Below are 22,362 nucleotides of genomic sequence, written 5' to 3' on the forward strand. Positions count from 1 at the left end.
TGCAAAAGAAGTGTTAGGAAAAGAAGCTGCACGGATAATGCTTTCATTCCACTTTTGGAATAATGTTGCTTATGCTCTTAGAATATGTGGCCCTTTGGTTACAGTTCTTCGTTTGGTAGATGGTGAGGCAAAAACCATCAATGGGTTACATTTATGAAGCAATGAGTAAGGCTAAGGAGGTTATTAAAAGCTTTTTCAGTGAGGAGCATAAATATGCAAAGATTTTTGACATTATTTATAAAAGGTAGAGTAATCAACTCCACAGACCGTTGCATGCAGCTGGCAATATCTTGAACCCTTCACTTTATTATAATCGTGAGGATGATTTACTAAATAAGAATTTTATGACGGGATTTCATACTTGCATTGCAAAGATGGTTGTTGATGAAGATATGCAAGATAAAATGACCGATCAAATAAGTTCTTATCAAAATGCTAAGGAACTTTTTGGTATAGCAACTGCAATAAGACAAAGAGACAAGAAGTCACCAGGTGAATGACTTATGTAGTTATGTTTCCATTAAATTAACACTTTAAATTTATTCTTTATAGTTCCTAATTTTGAATAATTACTTTACTTTAATAGTTGAATGGTGGAGGCTTTATGGTTCAGAAACTCCAGAGTTACAAAAGTTCGCCATCGAAATTTTGGGTTTAACTTGTATCGCTTCTGGGTGTGAAAGAAATTGGAGCGTGTTCGAACACGTAAGACTTTGATAACAACTTTAGTCTTTTGAGATAAGTATATTATATATCAAATGTCTTGACTTTTTACTTTCCAATATTTGTTTGTAGATCCATACCAAAAAAAGGAATAGACTAACTCTAGAGCACCTCAGTAACTTGGTGTTCATAAAGTACAATAGAACTTTGAGGTGTCGCTACAACGTTCGCAATGGATTTGATCCAATTAACTTGGACAACATTGATGATGCCAATGAATGGCTAACTGGAATTGAGAATATTGAAGATGAATCAGTTTTTGACGGAGATACTACTTTCATATGGAGTGTTGTTGCTGAGGCAAGTGGAGTTGATGAGCGTCGTTATGATTTACGGGCTAGTACTTCAAGCTCGTACGATAAGGGAACAGGAGATGAGGAAGATGAGGAAGTTGAAAATGATGAGAATTATGTTGATACTCAAGGAATAGAAGAATTGGACAACCTTAATGAACTAGAAGAGCTTTAAATGAACCATTATTAATTTATATTTGTTTTTTCTTCTTTTTTGGGGTTTGTTTTGCTTTGTTGGACTGATTTATTGGTGTTTCATTAGAACTTTTACTTAAATATATTGTCTTTATAGTTGATTATATAGTTGTTGGGCTCTTTTAAATTATAACTTACTATTTCAATGCTCTATAGGTATTTTTTTAAAATTAAATTGCGCATCACTTCAATGATGCGGTCGCATCGCATCACGCATCTCATAATGCGTGATGCGGAGCCTTGTCGCATTTTTCCACATAACGCATCAGTGAACACTAGTTGGAAGGAGAGGAAATATACCGAGTTGGAGAGTCGAGTGAGGCCCTGTCGAGGTTCCGGTCCGCGGCTCTGTCATTACATCAAAAATGAAAATTACAAGTTAAAACAAAAAATGAAATTACCAAAATCCTATCTACACAGCTTCTTTTGGACTCTTGACTTGATTTGCATCTCCCTATTCTTCAGGCGAGCTTCTGACTTGCAATTTCTTCAACTTGTTGCTTGGATTTCAATTTCTTCAACTTGTTGTTTGACTTTCAACTTCTTTAACTTGTTGCTTGACTTTCAATTTCTTCACTTTGTTGCTTTGACTTTCAACTGCTTCACCTTGTTGCTTGATTTCCAGTTATTCGCCCTGTTCTTCAGGCGGGCACATGAAATGACATCAAAACTAAAAATAAAATTATCCTAAACAAATGTTATGATAAAAAAAAATTCCATTTGCCAGAAAAATAAAGTTTCAAATAACAGAAATTAAATTTTGTGCCCCAGTTTATCATCAGAGGACCTTTGTGAATATCAAATCCAAATAACTACTTGCATGTTGCAATGATGAATCAATACTCTAACCAAGAAATGCATCTCTTCTGAGTAAAATTAAATGACCAAGACTAGGAAGTGCGTCTCCTAAAAATTAAAGTGAGAAATTCCGACTAGAAAGTGCGTCTCCTTACAAATGCCACTTGAATTTCTAAAACAAGGAAGTGCGTATCCTTACCAATACTATTTGAATAACCAAAATAAGGAAGTGCGTCTCCTTATAAATGCCGCTTGAATTATCAAACAAGGAAGTGTGTCTCCTTACCAATGCCGCTTGAATTACCGAACCAGGGAAGTGCGTCTCCTTACCAATGCCTCCTTACCAATGCCGCTTGAATTAGCGAACCAGGGAAGTGCGTCTCCTTACCAATGCTGCTTGAATTACCAAACCAAGAAAGTGCATCTCCTTACCAATGCCTCTTGAATTACCAAAACAAGAAAGTGCATTTCCTTACCAATGCCGCTTGAATTATCAAAACAAGAAAGTTCGTCTCCTTACTAATGCTTCTTGAATTATCAAAATAAGAAAGTGTGTTTCCTTACCAATGCCGCTTGAATTACCAAACCAGGAAAGTGCATCTCCTTACCAATGCTGCTTAAATTACCAAACCAAGAAAGTACATCTCCTTACCAATTCCTCTTGAATTACCAAACAAGAAAGTGCGCCTCCTTACCAATGTCGCTTGAATTATCAAAATAATAAAGTATGTCTCCTTACCAATGCCGCTTGAATTACCAAACCAGGAAAGTACGTCCCTTTACAAATGCTGCTTGAATTACCAAACCAAGAAAGTGCATCTCCTTACCAATGCCTCTTGAATTACCAAAACAAGGAAGTACGTCTCCTTACCAATGCCGGTTGAATTACCTAAACAAGGAAGTGCGTCTCCTTACAAATGCTGCTTGAATTACCAAAATAAGGAAGTGCGTCTCCTTACCAATGTCACTTGAATTGCCCAAACAAGGAAGTGTGTCTTCTCAAAAATACTGCTTGAATTACCCAAACAAGAAAATGCGTCTCCTTGAGATATTGGATTATGAGTTTTACCATAATTTTGATTACCGAATTTGTGCAGTAAAATAGCCTCTTGCATTACGGAAGTGAGGCATTGCAGCCTTTGATATTTAGACCCTAAAGTCCTTGATTTGAAGATAACATGTGAATTCCTGTTTCATACAAAGAAAACTTATGAGTTTTAAAAACATGGTGGCTGGTTTGTGGCTTTGGATTTTGTGGAAATTACTCTTACCCTGTCACATTTAATGTTCCTTTCAACTATTAGAATATGTCATTGACTCACTGCATCATTGAACCAAACTCAGATTATTAAGAGTGACTCTGAAACAAACATAGTATTTTTGCTTTGCCATGCTTGTCAGATAAACCCTTTGAACCTTGATGTTTCCATAAGTTCCAGACTTGTCTGTTGACAAAACTTTCAGTATGCCTTATTTCGGCTCACAATCATGTCTCTTTCATGTGTTGGCCTTATGTCTTGCTTTGTGCAATTGAAGAAGCTAGTAGCCAGTTTTGAAATCTTTTCTCACTTATTTTGATATGGACTTGACTCAAAGACAAGAGAAAAATGACAATGAGTTTTATTTTGACAACTGACTCAAGAAAACAAAATAAAAATAAAAAAAAGAAAAAAATACAATGAATGTCCCCATTTAAAATAAAGAAATGAAAAATTTATCTAGAAATAACAGTCAACTCTAATGATTATGCCATGCATTTTGGATTAAGCTGCCTGATCTTTCCATCCAAACTTTCTATCAATTGTTGTTGAGTTAATGTCTTTGAAACTGAGTTGCTTCTTTAGGTCAATTGCATTTAAGACCTCATTCGGATAGTGACACCTTGAAGGGCTTCCGCCAACAAGCCTCTCTTATTTTTCTCTCAGCTCACCATCGCCTTATGGTGTTCGTGAGGGATTTTTCACCAATGAGACTCTCTTATTTTCATTCTCTCAGCTCACTATTTCCCTATGGTGTCCGTGAGAGTTTTTCACCAATGAGACTCTTATTTTCATTTTTCTCAACTCACAGTCGTCTTATAGTGCCCGTGAGGGTTTTCACCGATAAGACTTTTATTTTTATCTTTCTCGACTTAACATCGCCTTATGGTGCTCGTGAGGGTTTTCACAAATAAGACTCTTATTTTTTACTTCTCTCCTGATTTCTTGTGCTGAGGAAGACAAATAGTTCCCAAAATGCATCATCATATCCCTTGCATGCTTAGACTTAACATTCTCAAAGATTGATCTGAAGGTCTTTCTTTGGTTGTAACTTGGTTTTTGGATAGGGTTAGAAAGAAAGGATCGCATAAGGCCCAATGATACTTGAAGTGGGGTAGGACTTACAACTTTTGGAATCAACTCAAACAATGAGGATTAACCCATACCCCAGTTTCTTTGGCTAGGTGACTCTAAATTATTTATTTGGTTGGACCAAGCTCAGAGTAGGGCTGCCTACGTATCTCACTCCCGAAAGAGGAGAATCAGGTTGTACGTAGTTTCGGCAGCTTGTTCTTTCTTTTAATCTGAATTTCTTTCTTTTTTTTATTGGTTCTTTTTCTCTTTGGGACTTTTCTGACTTTATCTTCTTGACACTCTCCTCTTTTTTTTTCTTTTTGACATACTTTTCTCTCATTTTTTTTGAAACTTTCTGACTTTGTTCTTTTGCTCGACATTTTTTCTTTTGAGTTTTACTGACTCCATCTTGATTCTAAAAGAGGGGTATGAAAGAAAATAACACTAAGGCTCAAATGGGGTAAACAAATGATGACACAATGTTTGGATAGTAGAATGAAATGCCTTCGTCATGTCAATCCTTGAAAATGCCAGTACACATCATATAATATGAAAATGAAAGATGAAGATCATTTGTGACATTTTTAAGCATTAACTTTGACTAAGTCTGTGCGTCACTACTTCTTCTGCATTTTTCTAGCATACAACTCCACTTTCGTTGTACATTCCTCACATTGAATGACTCACGATTTTGTGGAGCTGAATTTCTTTCTGTTCACGCAAACACTATTTGACCTAATTGAGACATGTCTTTTAATTGATAACCGATCGATTGTTGTGATTCATAAAAAAATTGTCTTAATTTTCAAAGAAGGCTCCAACTTATCACCAAATGTCTCAGCACTCTACATATTTTCTCGGATGCTCTTTTTTCTAACTTTAACCCTCTGATTCAATGTTCATGCTTAAACTGGAATTTAAGATCTGGCTGAAAATTCCGCTAGCATGTCATATCACTAGAATCAACATAAAATATGCTATGTAAAGAAAATAAACAAATAACACAAATTTAAAACACGAAGGAAAAAGGGACACTCCAATTAAAATAAAAGATAGAAGGGTTTGAACATAACAACAAAGTGATAAATCAAGATAGATCCCGAACTACAACCCTAAAATAATTCAGAAAATAGAAAAGAAAATAAAATAAACTACCAGACCTCTTCCTAGTAGGGAGAGGGGTGAATCCTCAATTGCTCAACCTGATAACTTAGCCACTGGTTTGTATTTCAAAGAAAGACAATCTTCAATATTGTGACCCTGAACATCAGAATGATATGCACATCGTACATTAGGATCAAAACTTCTCAAATGTGGTTCAGAAGTATACCCAAGGAGAGGAGTGATCATGCCTCACTGTACCAATCTCTGGAATAAATTGGCATACGATTCTTCAATTGGTGTGAAGCTATCTCTTGACTTCTGCCTCATTTCATTGTTGGCTTGGATAAAAAATTGGGCCTAGAAGGGCTTTGGTATGTTTGTGAAGTTTCAGAGTTGTGGGTAAGAAGGGAATTGACCATAGGGTTGTGCATTGTATATTGGATATGGAGGTGGGGGAATAGAGTATAATGTATTTTGGGAAAGATTCTGTGGAGCTTGGGCATAAACTTGGGTTTGAGCCTGTGGGTAACGATGGCGTGGTCCTCTTGCCCATGCCTATTGTCCAACTACAATGGCAGATGCATCTTCTTCATACTTCTTCCCTCCAACACTTCCCGAACCTTTTTGAATTACTTGAGTAGTCGCTTTCAATATTGCAAAACTCACAATACGACCGATCTTAATTCCACCCTCTATCATCTTCCCTATTTTGAGAATCTCAATAAATGACTTGCCTAATGTAGGTAACAAGTGTTGATAATATATTTCATCCTGAGGTGTTGCCACTATCTTACTTTCTTTCATTGGAGGTTTCTCCCTAGCAGCTTGTTCACGCCATCTAATCACATACTCTCTGAAAGTTTTAGTACTCTTTTTCTTCATATTAGTTAGGAATTTATCATCAGGAATCAACTCCATATTGTATTAGAATTATTGCACGAATTCATTAGCCAGGTCATCCCAACTATTCCACTTGTCGATGTGTTGGTCAACAAGCCATTCTGAAGCTAGACCTGAAAGACTCTCACCGAAATATGCCATGAGTAATTCTTCCTTCCCTCCAGAACCCCTTAGTTGGTTGCAATAATGCCTCAAATATGTTACAGGATCTCCATGTTCGTCATACTTCTCAAACTTCGGCATTTTAAAATCAAAAGGGAGATGAACACTTGGAAACATGCACAGATCTTTACATGAGACACTTTTGTACCCCCAAGTCCTTGGAGGTTTTTCATAGTCAGTTCCAAACTTCTCAATTTTCTGGTCATTTCCTCTTGTTCTTTTGTTATAACAGGCTTCTCATTATTAAGAGGAAATTTAGGTGGTTGAGTGTAGCCATAAGGACCAGTCGACTTAAATGTGGGCTCTGGAGCATAATGCTGATCACCAGAAATATTCAATACATGCTCTCCCGCAGAGTGGAGAGGCACAATTGATGCATGAACATCAGTAGGAGATGCAGGTGGGGGTGGGTTTACAAAAACATGAACAACATGTGGAGCCGAGTATGCGGTAGTTTTGTGTTGAGGAGTGAGGAAATGAGTATTTGAAGTGTTTGAGTAGTGTTGTCCCGGAGTAGACCCTAATGCATGTTGTGGAATGTCAACAAAAATAGAGCACTATGCATGTGACACTGGAGGCAAGCTAGAAAGATATTCCAGATTATCAGTGAAAACTGGAGGAGGCGGCAACCCATTAGCCCAAGTTCAATACATTTCTATCATTTGTTGCCTTAATTTTCGAATCTCTTCATTAGCTCCTAAATTCTCATTCCCCAAACTCCCTATCTGATTAGTGACCACAATCTCAGTATCCTTGTTCGCTATAACTTTCTCTGTGACTTGGAGCAATATGGAGGAAGAACCAAAATTCCACAACCTAACCACCTTAACTAACTGGATAAGAGATAGCAAATGCGTGAGAGTTCAATATTTTTTCAAAACCTCTTTTTTCCTTTTTCTTTTGAAAAGATCACCGAACCCAAAAATGGCACCTACATATCTTACCCCTGAAAGGGGAGAATCAGGTGTGCGTAGTTTGTGAAGTCTTGCTAAAATGGACAACTAAACTCTTTTTTTCTTGAAACTTTAAAAAGAAAAGGAAATAACAAATTGTCAAAAGAATTGACAAAAATCTTTTTGCATTTTTTGGTTTGAAACTCCCTATACAAAATGAAACCTATGATTATCAAAGAAAAATCTTTTTGGATTTTCAATTTTGAATTTCATATGAAAAATGAAACTTGAACCTATTAAAGGGAAATCTTTTTGCAGTTTTCTTTTAAGGAAGTATATGACACCTACTCTAATAAAGCGAAGAAAATCTTTTTGAATTTTTCAAATAAGATCCCCGAACCCACAATAGGATGTCTACGTATCTCACTCCCGAAAGAGGAGAATCAGGGGTGCGTAGTTCATCCAGATTGAACAATTAAGGATTAAATAGCAAACTAAACCCGGACTTAAGAGACACGACAAAGACAGAAGAATAAAATCTTTTTGAGTTTTCAATTTGACACTTCACATAAAAATGACACCAACAACTATGAAAGAAAAATCTTTTTGGTATTTTCATTACATGAATTGTACAAAACTTCTACCATATTTTTTGAATTCTTCTTTTATAAAAAGCCCCCATTAAAAGAAATCTTTTTTGAAAATTTTAAATTATGGAAGCTTACTAAAGAAACAAAGAAAAATCTTTTTGATGTTTTTGTTTTTGACAAAATGAGTGCAAAAGGTAAAAAATCTTTTTGAATTATGAAAAACAAAAGCCATAAAGAACACTAAAAGCTACGAAACCCTTTTTGACTCTCTTTTTCTTCTTCTCCCCTTCTTCTTTTTCTTTTTTTTTTCAAACATACCTTATTTCTAACACATGTTTTCCCTGAATTAGTCCGTCAAATAACCACGTTATCCTCAAAGATGCAGCATTTAGCATATAGGGATGCTTTAAAGGTGAGTCTCCTACAAAGGACCAAATGGGCCCCGCTAGGTCTCAATATGATGCACATAAGTATGACCTAAAGGCCGACCTACGCTGGGGTTCACTAATAATGTTGTTCGGAGGAGCGTATAGTCGATAGTGGCTGCTTTGGCTGTCCACCTACTCCATACCAGATGATGGCTCCCCCTCCTAAAATAAGGGTAACTCAACTATTGGTCGTGTACACAAAGTGTACTACAAAACTTGTTGCAAAAAGAATTGACTCAGGTTATGCAAATGATACCAAATATAAAGCAGTAACACATAAGTAAAACTGTAAACAAAGAGCATGTAAGCACGCCACAATTATAAAACGATACAAACAACCACACAAACACGTTTATACACCCATAATGTCAAACTAAGCTGATATAACTCCAAAAAATAAGCTCGAATTCTGAAAATTCCCCAGCAGAGTTGCCAGAGCAGTCACACCCCTTTTTGACCCTAAAAAAGATTCTCATTTTAAGGTTTGAAAGCGTTTTTACTATCAAAGTGACAAAAGATAAAAAATTTAGTTCGAAAAGGACCTTTTATATTCAAAACTCAGAGTCACCACTTGGCATAAATTGGGTGTGCCAAGTCACCCTTGGATATCCTTTTTCAAAACTGTTTGACTCTTTAAAATTGATTCGTGAACAGAGATTTCGGCTAAGGAATTTTGTTGACCGAGGGGAAGGTGTTAGGCACCCCTCGATCCTGTGGTTCGACCACGGTCGCTTGGAGGAGCATATCAACTAATTTGACATCACGAATGTATAAACCACACAAAAACACATAAAACAATCAATCAAACACACAAAAACAAAACAAATCTAAAATATAATGTCCAGTCCAATTATATAGCTCGAAATAGAAAAATGCAGAGATGTAAACCTACACTAATCCTCAACTACACTCCAAAGCTTTACCCCATGCCTTGGGCCTTGATCACGAACGTCTTCTGCCAACATTATCCCTCGGGGCATTCCCCAACCAAATGAATACAATAGATCCCAATGCATGAATCAAAACCATTCCACAAACATTTCATCATTCAATAATCACAAATCCTAAACTTTGCCTAGCCAACCTATGTTTTTCTATTACTTCCAACTTATCATGCTACTACTACGTTTAACATTATCAAAATCAATCAAGAGTACAAATTAACTAAACTAAGTGAAATTAAGAATTAGCCAACTTTCGATACCACCCCAAATTACGATTTAACCCAAAATAAAGTCCAAGTTCTTTGATTATTTCAATTCACAACAATCAATCAATCGATATCAACAATCAACCACGATGATCCAAAACATAATCGAAATCAACAAAACAAAATGAAATCCAGACACCATGAATTACCACACCAAGTATCACACGATTAAAAATTAATTGAGAATAAGTTGAAGAATGGACCTTAATGTTATTTTTATTCAATAAAACAGAGGAGCTTTGTGGATTCAAAACCTTGACCCAAATCAACTTTGAACAAAACCCTATTTGGTGTCGAATATGACCCCAAAATAGATTTGAAAACCAATCAAAACCTCAATCACGAACTAAACTCGCAAACCTCGATCAACAAATCAAACGAACAAATAGAAAACTTCGAATGGAGGTGTGAACTGGCACTACTGGTCGCTGATTTTGGTAATACCGGAGCTCCGACAGACCACTTAATCACTGAAATGGGTCTCTCCAACTAGACTTTGCCGATTTTCAATTAGTGGAGACAATTTCAGATCTGTGTGATGGAATCCAGCGGGGATTAGATGATTCCGGCGAAAAAATTTATCAAAAAAATCAAATAACCCTCCGCATTTCATTCACTCCCTTTTCGATCAACTCTCCCCTCGTTCCTCTCTCTCCCAATTTCAGTGGGTGTCTATGTGTGTATATAGAGAGAAAGGGATGAGCGTTTTTCTTCTTCTCTGATCTGTGTATTCCCGTGAACTGTGTGTGTGATTCTATATAGAGTGAATTATATGTGTTTAGGATTGTGAGGATTCTATATTATTATGGAAGAATGGAGTGTGAGATTGTGAGAGTGATGTGTGAATTATGTTGGTGTGCGTAAATCCCCTTTTTCTCATGAATCTGAGTAAGTATATATGTTGCTGTGTTCTTGACAAAAATGTAAGATAATGGTGTATATTGTTAGTGAATGGAAATTGAGAGTTTCTAGAGAGGGGTGTTGCTGTATGTGTATTTTGATGTGGGACACGTAAGTGGGGTAGGAGTAGGGGTATGGGGTGGTGATGAGTTGTCCAAAATTAATAGGAGGAGTGGTTAGCATGATTAAAATAAGATAAAATTTGTTAGAAATTTTGTTAAGGGTTGTTATTTTTGTATTTTTGTGGGGTATAATCAAATGGGTGAGGGTGTAGGATAACGTGAGGTAAAAAATGGATAAATTGAGCTTTGGGAGGGACAAAATTAAGTTTCTAACTATTGTGGAAAGAATGATTATAAGAGTCAAGTGTTGGTCCTCAAAGCTTTTATCCTATAGTTAGGGTTGTGCATATTTTGGTTCAAACCGTTAATCTGAACCGATAATATGTTTATCGGGTTAACGGTTTAGTTTTTTTACCTATCAGGTCAAGTTTCGGGTCCAAGATTCTTATAATCAGTTTAACGATTTGGGCCTCGATTTATCTAACATTTTTAGCCGGTGGCCCGACAACTCGATAGGAACAATACATTATTACACTTTAATGCTCACTGCTAAGCCCATTTATTTTATTCCCATTACCGTCTGGCCTAAAGGCCCCAATTAATTCCCAATGGACAATAGCCCAATACCCATTTCTAGAGTGAAATAAGTGAATTAGCCACTTAGGGTTTATCCTATATTCAATATTCACAATTCACACACACTCTTGCCAGACGCCAGTTGCCTCTTACTCTCTTAGTGCCTCCTCGTCAGTCGTCTCTCACTATCAAATCTCACTATTCACTCCAAGAAGAGGTATTCAAGCTCACACCAAAGATGATTTGCTGCGCTCAACAGGTAACACCGATTCACACCATCTCATTCTTACTGCTCAATGCCTCAATCTTATGTTAAAGTTCAAAATTCTTCTGCTTTATGTTAATTTCTGTCCAATCTTTGATTTATTATGCTAAGGATCATTTTTAATAATCATAATTGCAAAAATTCTTACTAAGTTCTGATTTCTGACCTCGAGTCTGTCGTACTCATCGTATTAGTGTAATTTTTATTGTTGTTCTGGTGTAAATTAGTGATGATTTTGAGTTACCATTGTAATTTTCTGGTGTCTGTAGTCAAAAACCAGAAAATCACAAAGGAGCATCACATAGTTGTTGTGAAATGCATTCAAAAATTGAGATATAAAATGGTGACAAGTTAATATTAGTAGACAGAATTGACCTCAACTCTGTCCTACTCATCGCGTTAGTGTAATTTTTATTGTTGTTTTGGTATGGTCTATTCTGCTCTATGCATATTGTAAAGTAAGAACCTTGCATTTGGTTTTTGGTTTATGAAATTTGTACACTGAATATCTGATTTTTGGCTTCTGGAATTTGCTGTTTTGCACTGTTTTTTGGAATTGGCTTCATTTTGGTTCTGTTCATTTTTTTTTGTTTATGTGTAAATGACAGCAGTTTGTTGAGAAATTTGGCTATTGTTATTGAAGTTGTTTGTTCTTCAGGTTATTGACATTATAGCTAATGTAAGGATAAGCCATGACAGCTTCTACTACAGAGCCATACTGAACTCTCCATTCTTTAAATTTCATGTGGTATTCTGCACATAAACTTAGGACTGCTGGTATTCACCTTAGCTCTACGCTACTTGAAAATTTCAAATACGTAGAGAGCCTATGGGCGACGAAGTTAAAGGTCTGTTAATTTACACACATTAGGCATAATACCATCAGAAAAGTTTCATTATTTGCTGATAGGAACATGCAGACAACAATTTTATAAACAAGGCAAATCCAAATAAGGACATTCATTTTTAATATTCTATTGAAAGGCATCCTTTTTCCTCGAGGTGTAGTTAGAATAATGTTAAAAAAGCACTTGTTCATGTGCTTTAAAGGAGTACATGTATATTTATATATAGAATAAACGTAAGCTTTACAGCTGAATCTGATAATGGAAGTCCTCTTCCAAGTCATTTACAAGGAAAATTTTATGCCGTAAACATTCTAATATTTGTGTTTGTGCTAGTAGTTTGTGCATAGAAACAAGAAAAATCACTAAGCAGTAGGGTTGTAGGCAGTAAACATTAGATACGTTTAGTGGTAACGGTTCACCCGATAACCGAATCGATAACAATAAAAAATTGATAAACCAACAACCGATTAACTGATATCTTAACGGTTCTTTAACGGTTTAGCATATATACAAACCGATAATGAATATGTAAAACTGATTATTTTCAAAACCGAACCGAACCGACCAATATGCAGCCCTACCTATAGTGGTACACTCCAGTCGGTGAAAAGTGTGCTTTTTGAAATGCAAACATATTGGGCCCAGATATTTCTCCTTCCCAAAAAAATTTAACTTTGGTGACTACAGTGTGTAGACATTCTTATGGATTGGAGTAATGAATGCTCTAAGAAAGCATTGATTGCTTGGGAAACAATATGTATGCCCAACAAAGTAGGAGGTCTGAATGCGATTGAACTTATTAGATGAAATGAATCAACAATCTGCAATCTCTTATGAGCAGTGGAGCAAAAAAAAAGACAGGCTTTGGGTGCTTTTGAATGTGTTATTTCTACATGTCCTAATAACTCACTTGAGTTATGCCCATGTTTTTGCCTACGGATGGATCATGTTGCCTGAAGTGTTTCAACAAAAGCAGTAAATACAGTAAATAATGAACACGATAGTTTTACGTGAAAAACACCCATCTCATTAAGGGTATAAAAAATCATGACTTGTATCTCTACATGATTTAATGCCAACTTCACTAAATATAATGGGTCTCTTAATAAAATATTACAAACTCTGTAACCAGAGGAATTATAAACTCTAATTCTTAATGTTCAACAATCTCCCCAAACTATTAAAACCCACTTCAAGTTCCCCCACTTGAAAACCAGATTACAAAACTCTAGCAACCTTAGAACTAACTTTAATTCCTAAAAATACACAGACCTCTTAAGGTTTATGTTCCCAAGTCTTTGAGTTAACCCAACTCAAAGACTGAACTCCTAAGCCAGTTTATAACACATTGGCACTAAGAAAGCACAAAAATTAAAACTCAATAAACTTTCTAATACATATTAACTAGAATAGAAGATTGTTAGACACATGTTTAAAAAAGGTTCTTCAATCTGATTCACTGTATTAGGCTGCACTTCAATAGCTGGGCAAAACTCTCTCAAACATTTTTCTTACTTATTTGCTCGTGTTCTCTCCTTTTCCTCTCAATATTTGTTCTTAAATTTCATTTTGAAAGTCCTTCAATATTTATAACTTCTATTGATCTTCATAACCAAGTAGATTTTCAACTCCATAAGGGATACCATGCTTCTTGGACTCTCTTATTGAGTGTTGTAGTTAAACACTAACTCTTCTTTTCATGATGATCTCCTAATGTTTATCTGCAGTAACAAACTTTATTTTCTTTATTTTTTCTCATGTGAATTTATCCACATAAAGTTCTGTTGTAAGTTGAACTCTTTTAAAAAACAATTTTCATAAACTAGCTAAGCTTATTTGTTCCATGGCCACTTATCAATCATCAAAACTTCACAAGTCTTAACAAATTTCTACTTTTTGATGATGAAAAACTCAGGCCCTTGTGCATTCCATTTTGAGCATCTTGACCTGTGAACACTAAAGCATGAAATACTTTAATGAAAACTCATGCTCTTATGCATCCCATTTCAATACAAACATCTTGATCTGTGAAAGCTCAAGCATGAAACACTTGAATGAGCCAGGTTAGTTAACTAGGTTATAAAACATGCAACAACCCTTATCAGAATACTTATTATATAAAGGATAAGAGAATTGATACTATACAATTCCAAAGCAAGCACACTGCTTAGTCAGAAAAATAATTGCTGCAAAGAAATGGTTCGAAGTTGAAGGTACTGTTGGGTTCAAAGTATATGAAAAAATGTGAATGAAAAATAGAGAAAAAATGGTGGAGAAGGGAGACACCAACTTAGAAAGTGTACTCCCAAATTGGAAAGTTCACTCTTTCTCCCACATTGGTGGAAGAAGAGAACTTGTGAGTGTTTAAAATAAGGGACACTTACTGCACATGGTAAGTGAGGCCAGAAATAAGAGATGCCTCGCACCGTCGTTGTAGTCGCTCTGCTCGACTTCGGCTTCGGCTTCGGATTTGGATTTGTCAAATGATCGATCGATGAGATCTATCTTTTTGGACAAAGTTTATTTGACAGAAATTCAAAAATTCAGGTCAAAAATTCCAAAGCGAAAAACACAACTTTTTTCTGTGTTTTGATACTCCATTGATATGCATGCATGCAGATTCTAAAATAGTGTTTTGAAACAGTGCAGTGCTAAAACGAAGGGATGCAACCCTTCAACGAAATGACATACTGATTCATGAAATGGTATGCCTGTTCGGAAAAGACACATTCTTTGGATGAACAGACATGGCTTTTCCAGAAAGGTCACACCTTTTAAGTGAACCATTGCCACTTTTCAGAAGAGGCACTTGTTGGCTATATAAACCTGCTTTCATCAATAGGTTTAAGTACGAATTTTCTGAAATAAAAACTCTCTTCTTTTCTTGAAAAACTTTCTGCGTGATCTATCAAACCGTTGAGTGAGTTCGCTGAATTCAACAATTTGAGGTACCGCTATTGTTCGAATTGAAGGCCATTTTATCTTGGGAGGAAGATTTCGGGTACAGTGAGGGAAATTATTCCTTAAGGACACTCTGTGAATTCGGAGGACTTGTTCTTAAATTCTGTTTCATCTCTTTTCTGAATCTTAACACACTTCTTAGATAGATTATTCGTAATCTAGTGTTGAAGGTGTTACAGAACTTCATAAGTGTTCTTGTCTTGGACTTGAATTGGTGTTGAAATTTGTGTTTCTTATTTACAGAGTCTTGTACACAAATACATAAAAGACAACAGGTACTATACAGGCAAAACTACTTTGAAAGAAATGCTAAAAAATTAAGGAATCAGGTTAAAGACACCGCTCAAAGACTTTATGACATTGTATTATAGCTCCACAATGCAGGACAACAATAACCTAAATGGGGGCCAAGGCTACAACAAATAAACATGTATCCAAATTATCTTGTTTAGAGGCTATTTCTGTATATTATGCTATGTTAACTTAGATATATTGTACGCAGTTTTAACCGCAAAAGGCTAGGGTGAACTGAGTTTAGTATGGCCAGTCTGAGTCCGAATAGGCTGATAGATTTGTAATGTTGATACTTTTGGTTGAATGAAAAATTTCATGTTTGACTAAAAAAAAAAAATTGGCAAATAGTTTATTAAGCTTGCGTGTTATCTAAAATATTTCTCTGAGGTTTATATTATCATTAATTACTGTTCATAGATCTTACACCTTTTTTTCTCTCTTGTGTATTTAAATTCATAAAGTATGAACATAAAACTTTTCAAACATGTAGATGGTTTGTCAATCCCATATCGATGGAAAATGAAAGGCAGGCCTTTTGGCTAAGATCAAGTGCAGTATCTGTTCTTATTAGTTTAATATCTGATATGTGGGCCATTGACTCACACAATTTTAACACAATTCTTTGAGGGGGAAGGTCTATCAGAGTAGCTTGCTACTCGGGCTTTCATGTGTTGCCTAGGTGTTGCACTACAGCCTTGGCTTGGCGCAACCCACCAATTCAAGAATAAAAGGTTTATGTTCAAACTTGGCTTAACAAGGTTGAGCAATTTGTAAGTTAGAATAAGGAATATACATTTATTGAATAATAATATTGGGTTACTGTCTCTTTTGTATTGATGCTTTAACATTTATTAACGTTAAGTTTAGTGGTTCCAAAGCCCCTTTACGCTTCAAAGAAAGAAAAGTAGAGTTAGAGATTTTGGAAACCACAGATTCTCATAGTTTATGGTGTGAATGTGTGATTATGGAACTGATATTTCATCTGGTGTTGGTGTTCCTCAGAATTCAATAAGTTCTTCTAGTATAAAAGTAGGAGCATAAGCAACAAAGAATCACGATATTAAAATAGGAAAACCATAGAGATTTAGAGTTTCAAACTTGGTATATGTTAATTCATCTCAAAAGAAAGAATGATCTTATATAAGTAGGAAAATTCAACATGTTATAATGGCTGAATAATGGCTGCAAATAAATACTCATTAATATGATATTGTGTCGTCGTATTTTTTCAAGTATGAAACCATAGCAAATATCAAAAGAACAAATCTTCCCGTTTGAGATATTTTTTCCAAAAAGAAGTTCTTTCTTAGATATTTAAGTTATTAGGTCCCGTTTCGCCATGAAAATTATAATTTTCCGAATTTGAAGTTGGAGTTGTGTTTGGTCATGAATATATTTGGAGTTGTTTTTGAAATTTTGTGAGAGAACCAGGAGTGAAAAAACTGAAAACAAGTTTTACTTGTCCAAATACAATTTAGAATTGTATTGGGAATTCTCATGGCCAAACACATTCTGTTTTCACTTTTTTCACTAAAGTATAATTTTTCGGAAAAAGGCAAATAATTCTCATGACCAAACCGCTACTGTTTTATGTTTGATCAAATGTGTAGGTTAGAATAGGGAAATACGTATATGACACGTGTGGTTGTGCCTATGCAAATGGGGCACTCAGTTGGGTAGAGGAGATTTGGGCTTTGTCATAAGTCCTAGCCTCTCCACTAAGCCTTTGTTTGGATGGTGGTTTGACATGGTTTTATAATGTATGGTACTGTATAGTATGGTATGGTATAGTACCATGTTTGAATGAATTGTATCGTTCACTGCGATTTAATAATGGTTTTTTTGTTTGGTTTGATGGTATGATACTGTATGGTAACAGGTAAATTTACTAAAATGCCCGTAATTAATTATTGCTAAAATTGACTATTTCCTTCCGAGTCCTAAATTTGCTCAATCACCTGATCTACAGTGTGCTGTCAACAACTTTCTTGCTCATAGTAGTAAATTGTTTCCCTGGATAAAGCTCAACGGAGATGGAAGATGCAACTCAAAAACTTAGAAAACATGAAGCAACCCAGCTGAGAAGAATGTCACAACTCAGATGAAAAGTTATTGTAAGCAAAAGCATCATTTTCAATAACCAGGATTCTCCCAACAAGTGATTCTCCAACTATTTTTTTTAAATGAAAGACCAACAAGCCTGAATTTATTAAATAAGAAAACAAATGGTACATAATTGATGATGCCCAATTCGGCTCAATTTGAAAGCAGCCCAAAAAAACTAAAATAAATGTAAAAAACTAAGAAAGGACAAAAACAAAAGAAAAAAAATCTTTGGATGACATAGGAAAGTGGGAGGTGAGGAGTTCAGCTTCATCTCCCTCGCAGTATCTGATTAATCTCCTAAAGATGCTAACCACTTCAGTCCGCCATGGAACCTCTTATCAGCACGAAAACGAAAGGTAAAACTTTAACTTTCTTGATTATATCTGACTATCAAATGATCCATTGTCTCTCTACCAGGATCGAATCATTTATTTCAATGACGAGTGTCGAAGAAGAAAAGGCGGAAGAAAGAAAAAAGAGTCAGAGAAGAACAAGCAACAAAGAGCGGAGAGAGATTGAGAGCAGAAAAGCATAAGAATAAGTAAATAGGGTAGAGGGTAAAATAGGATTAAATAAAATTATACAAGGGCATAGTTGAAAAAAAAAGAGGGAAACCATGGGATACCATCAAATTGGTGGTTCAGGAAATTGAGGAATTCCATTGTTATAAAACTATGGAAAAATACCATACCATATCATCCCTTTTAGCAAACAATCAAAACAAATATGGTTCCCATGGTAACCATACCATACGATACCATGAGAACAGAGGCGGACCCACGTTGCACCTTGAGGGTGCATGTGCACCCGGTAACTTCGTAAGAAATTATATACGTATAGATAGATATAGGTATAGATACCCTAATATAACGTTAGTATATTAAATAGTGCACCCTCAATCATAAAATTTGTTTGGGTGCACTGGTCCGATACTTAAAGTTGAGCACCATTTGGAACCCGACATTGCGAGTTCGATTCCTGGCGGGGGCCGGAGAGCTATGTTTTTTTATCCCTTTAATGTTTTCCACCTCATCTAGCCCTACCTCACTTTAAAATAAATTTTTACACACAATTCCCCAATCCCTAAGCTGCCAAGCCCAAACGGTATTGGTGTATTCCCCTCCAAATCCCTAAAATATTTTTTCCAAACCCAAAAGTCCCTTCAAACAATTTTTCTTTCTTCCAAGTTCCATCCCTACATTACCTTTATTCTTCGTAATTTTGTGGCTATTGACGGTAAGATATCGTAAATTTTTTACTATTAATTGCTTTTTTCCTTATGAATCGTCTATTTTGTTTATGTATCACTGGATAAAATTTAGATGCTCGTGGATATTAACATGCTTTTTAGTTGAAATGGTAATAGATAAAATAAAGTATTTTTTTAATTTCTCAATTCAAAGTATTAATATTTTTTTAAAATTCTAATTGCAACCTATGGAAGGAGGGGTGTGATTTCCCTATTAATAATGTTATGTTTACTTATATTTTTGATGAAAATTTTATTTTGTAGGAATTTGTTATTGATTCTTGTGAATTGAAATTGGTAGATATTATTCTCCTCAATCAAGTTCTAGTTTTAAAGACAATTCTCTCCGTCTTATGAAGAATTTGATGTGAATTCCCTTAAATCCGATCCTGAAGAAAGAAAATCAATTCATGAATATGACTCTACGATATGAGATTAAGTGAGAAGACACTATATTCAACAAGGGCCTTGTCAACCGGATCTAGGTTTTAAGTGATTATTTAGTTTGTTACATTGAGAAAAAAGGATATATTTGTAAATATAAGTAACGATGCAATCATTGACCGTTTTTAGAATATGAAAATGTGTCGATGTCTAATATGAAAGGATGGTCTACTTTTATTATATTAGCACTAAATTAATTATATTTGATCATTTTGAAATTTATACTTTGCTAATAATTTTTTTGCAATTTTTAAATTTAAAGAATTGTATGTCAAATTAGGTAATTGATAATTGATATTACTTAATTAAATATAATGGTGCACCCGCTATTTTCAAATCCTGGGTTTGCCTCTGCATGGGAAACCACTATCCAAACAGACAGTAAAGATAAGGTTTAAACAAGACAAAAGTTCAAAAATACCAAATATTTAGACAATAAATGAAGCGCAATAGTTAAAGTTTGCGTAATTATCGAATTTAGTTACAATTTACTAGCTAAAATATACAAATTAGAGATTGTATATATAAATACAAATTTACTTTGTATTAAAATATAAATCTTTAGAGATTTATATATGAGCCGCGAAATTAGGTTTGTATACAGATACTGTAACACCCTGCATTTTTGGACTAGAATTCTAACTACCGTTTCTACATGTATAGGTTCTAATACAAAAGATTCTCATGTGACTATAAGTTTCATGATCATTATCCTAGTGTGTGGAGTGTTTTTGAGGTGAAAAATGTTCATAGAAATGATAATGATCCGATTCTATAATGATTTGATTCGTCCAAGGTTTGATATCCGATTCTACAAGGGTCATTTTTAAACAAGTATAACTTGATGTATATATGGAATTTGGTATATTAAGATCCACCAAATTGTAGATAATTGAATTAGCTTTCCAACGATACCAATTTTGCCTTAATCCGATACCCGAGTGAAAAGTTATGTCATTTTTTGTGTGAGGTAGTAAGGTCTCGCGATAGACTAGTAATGCGAGGTCCATTCCTATTTTTGGGAGGCGCGACACGATGTTTATTCCTATTTTGGGGGTTGTGCCACGAGGGTCATTTACACGGGAAAAAGAGGCCAAGAGGTAGTTTAGTCCTTTTCCCTCATCCCCTGCCTTCCAAACACAATTTATAACTCAAAAAGGGGCATTAGTTGCCCATCTTCTTCAAATCAACTCAAGTAAAAACTCTCCTCTTTCCCAAGAACAATAATTCAAGCTTTTCCTCTCAAGAACACAAGGGTTCAAGCTTCAATTTCTTCGTTATTAAGGTATGTGGGGTTATGAATAAGGATATTTTTTCATCCTTGTGCCCAAAACTAGTTTTAAAGATTGAATTTACATGAATTTCAATTTAGGATTCATACCCAATTACTATTATTTGAATATTACGTTGTTACGAGTGATTTGAATGATGATTGCATGTCTATTTTCACATCTTTATGTATGTGATATGATTTTACGGGTTTCCAATTGAGTTTTTAAGCATGATATTGTGAGTTTGATTTCATCACTTTGATATTGTTGAAGTATTTCAAAAAGTATATTGAGCATGACTTTATGCTATGAGTTTGCATGTGTTTAAAGCATGAGTTTTAAATCCCTAATTTTGAAGTATTGATATCTCAACAAGATTATGATTTTGAGCCTCTCTTATGAATTGTCTACCAAGATTTAAGAAAGAAACTTGATCTTTTGATCCTGAGCTAAGATAAGAATCTACATTGTTAATACGGCTTGAGATTTAAAGAAGAGAAGCATAATTGGTTTTCATTACAAACCCTTGTGCTATTTTAAGGTGGATTTCCTAAAGTTCTGAGCAAAATAATGAGAGTAGTATTTAGCATCGAGTTGGGTATGATTCCAAGGTCTCATACCCCAGAACTTTGTGTCACCATAGAATTGAGATTAAGTGCCCACAGTGGGCTAATATAGTGATCGCTTAAGATAAGGTTATACCACTTGGCAAGAGTCTGACACCTCTCCCCAACGTGAGGTTTTGACCTTAGGAGAACATTACGTTGGACATCATGACAGCTCACATGATGTATGTTGGTTAGAAAAACCTCCCAAAGTCCCTAAACTCTAAGTCCTAACAGAAAAGAATATCATAAAAGCTTTTAGAAACTAAGTGTAAAGGCTCATGATTTGATTTAGATATTGTTTTACATAAGATATTTGTTATGAGATTTTCATCTTTCAGTTTACAGATGATAAAGGTGAGTCCTTTTACATTTAGCCTGCGTGATTTGAATACAAACTTGACTTCAGTCCTGCTTAGTCCACTAATAGAAAGAGTAAAAGTACAACTTTTAAAACTAAGTGCTATGACTCACAAGATTTCAGTATGCTTTATTATTCATGGTTCATAATTTTTAGCTTTCAGTTATTCAAGACAATGTGAGTCATTTACACTTAGCATGCATTTTTTGCAAATTATATGCAAAATTAGTTACAGTCTTCACTTATACATTCACCCCCACATACTCAGTACATTCCAAAAGTAATGATCCACATATACGTCTATGTGCTATATTGTTTAATAATGTAGGTACCAGTTCAGTTGTAGTCCATATATCATGATTAGACAGTTGTAGATTTCGGCCCACAGATGATGAGTCCTCCTACTTCGGGGACTTCAGTTAGATACTATTCATGTACTTTATTTTCTTACTAATATGTATTGATTAGTGGTAGTTAGAGTCGTGTCCCAGCTATCTATAGTCAGTATGGTAGAGGCTTCGTAGACAATCAGTATAGTTGATGTATTCAGTTTCAGTTTTGTTTTGTATAAGCCGAGTTGTAATCATCTTAATATAGCTTTGTATTGATCAAGTTCAAAAAATATTTATCTTCTGCATTTTTCTTTAGATTTATGTGTCTTATTCAGTTACTCATAAGTATGCCAGTAGAAAGGGTTATCTTGGGATCACTTGTGGTCTTAAGCACCGTGTGACGACTAGGGGGTAGTCTCGGGTCGTTACAGATACAAACGTATTTGAGCATCGAAATTT

General features: G+C 35.1%; 1 protein-coding gene and 1 non-coding gene across 2 annotated transcripts; both read left to right on the forward strand.

Annotated features, from left to right (window-relative positions):
- Nucleotides 1-344: 344 nt before the first annotated feature.
- On the forward strand, nucleotides 345-1,191 carry LOC124887696. The gene is made up of 3 exons (XM_047397591.1): nucleotides 345-492; nucleotides 587-705; nucleotides 796-1,191. Exons 1-3 carry the CDS (start codon nucleotides 345-347, stop codon nucleotides 1,189-1,191), a joined length of 663 nt encoding a protein of 220 aa, XP_047253547.1.
- Nucleotides 1,192-16,058: 14,867 nt separating this feature from the next.
- Nucleotides 16,059-16,249, forward strand: LOC124888177. The gene has a single exon (XR_007046316.1). It is a non-coding gene; the product is annotated as a U2 spliceosomal RNA (small nuclear RNA).
- The last annotated feature ends 6,113 nt before the right edge of the window (nucleotides 16,250-22,362 follow it).

Source organism: Capsicum annuum, chromosome 10 (genome assembly GCF_002878395.1).
Source record: "Capsicum annuum cultivar UCD-10X-F1 chromosome 10, UCD10Xv1.1, whole genome shotgun sequence".
Lineage (NCBI taxonomy): Eukaryota > Viridiplantae > Streptophyta > Magnoliopsida > Solanales > Solanaceae > Capsicum > Capsicum annuum.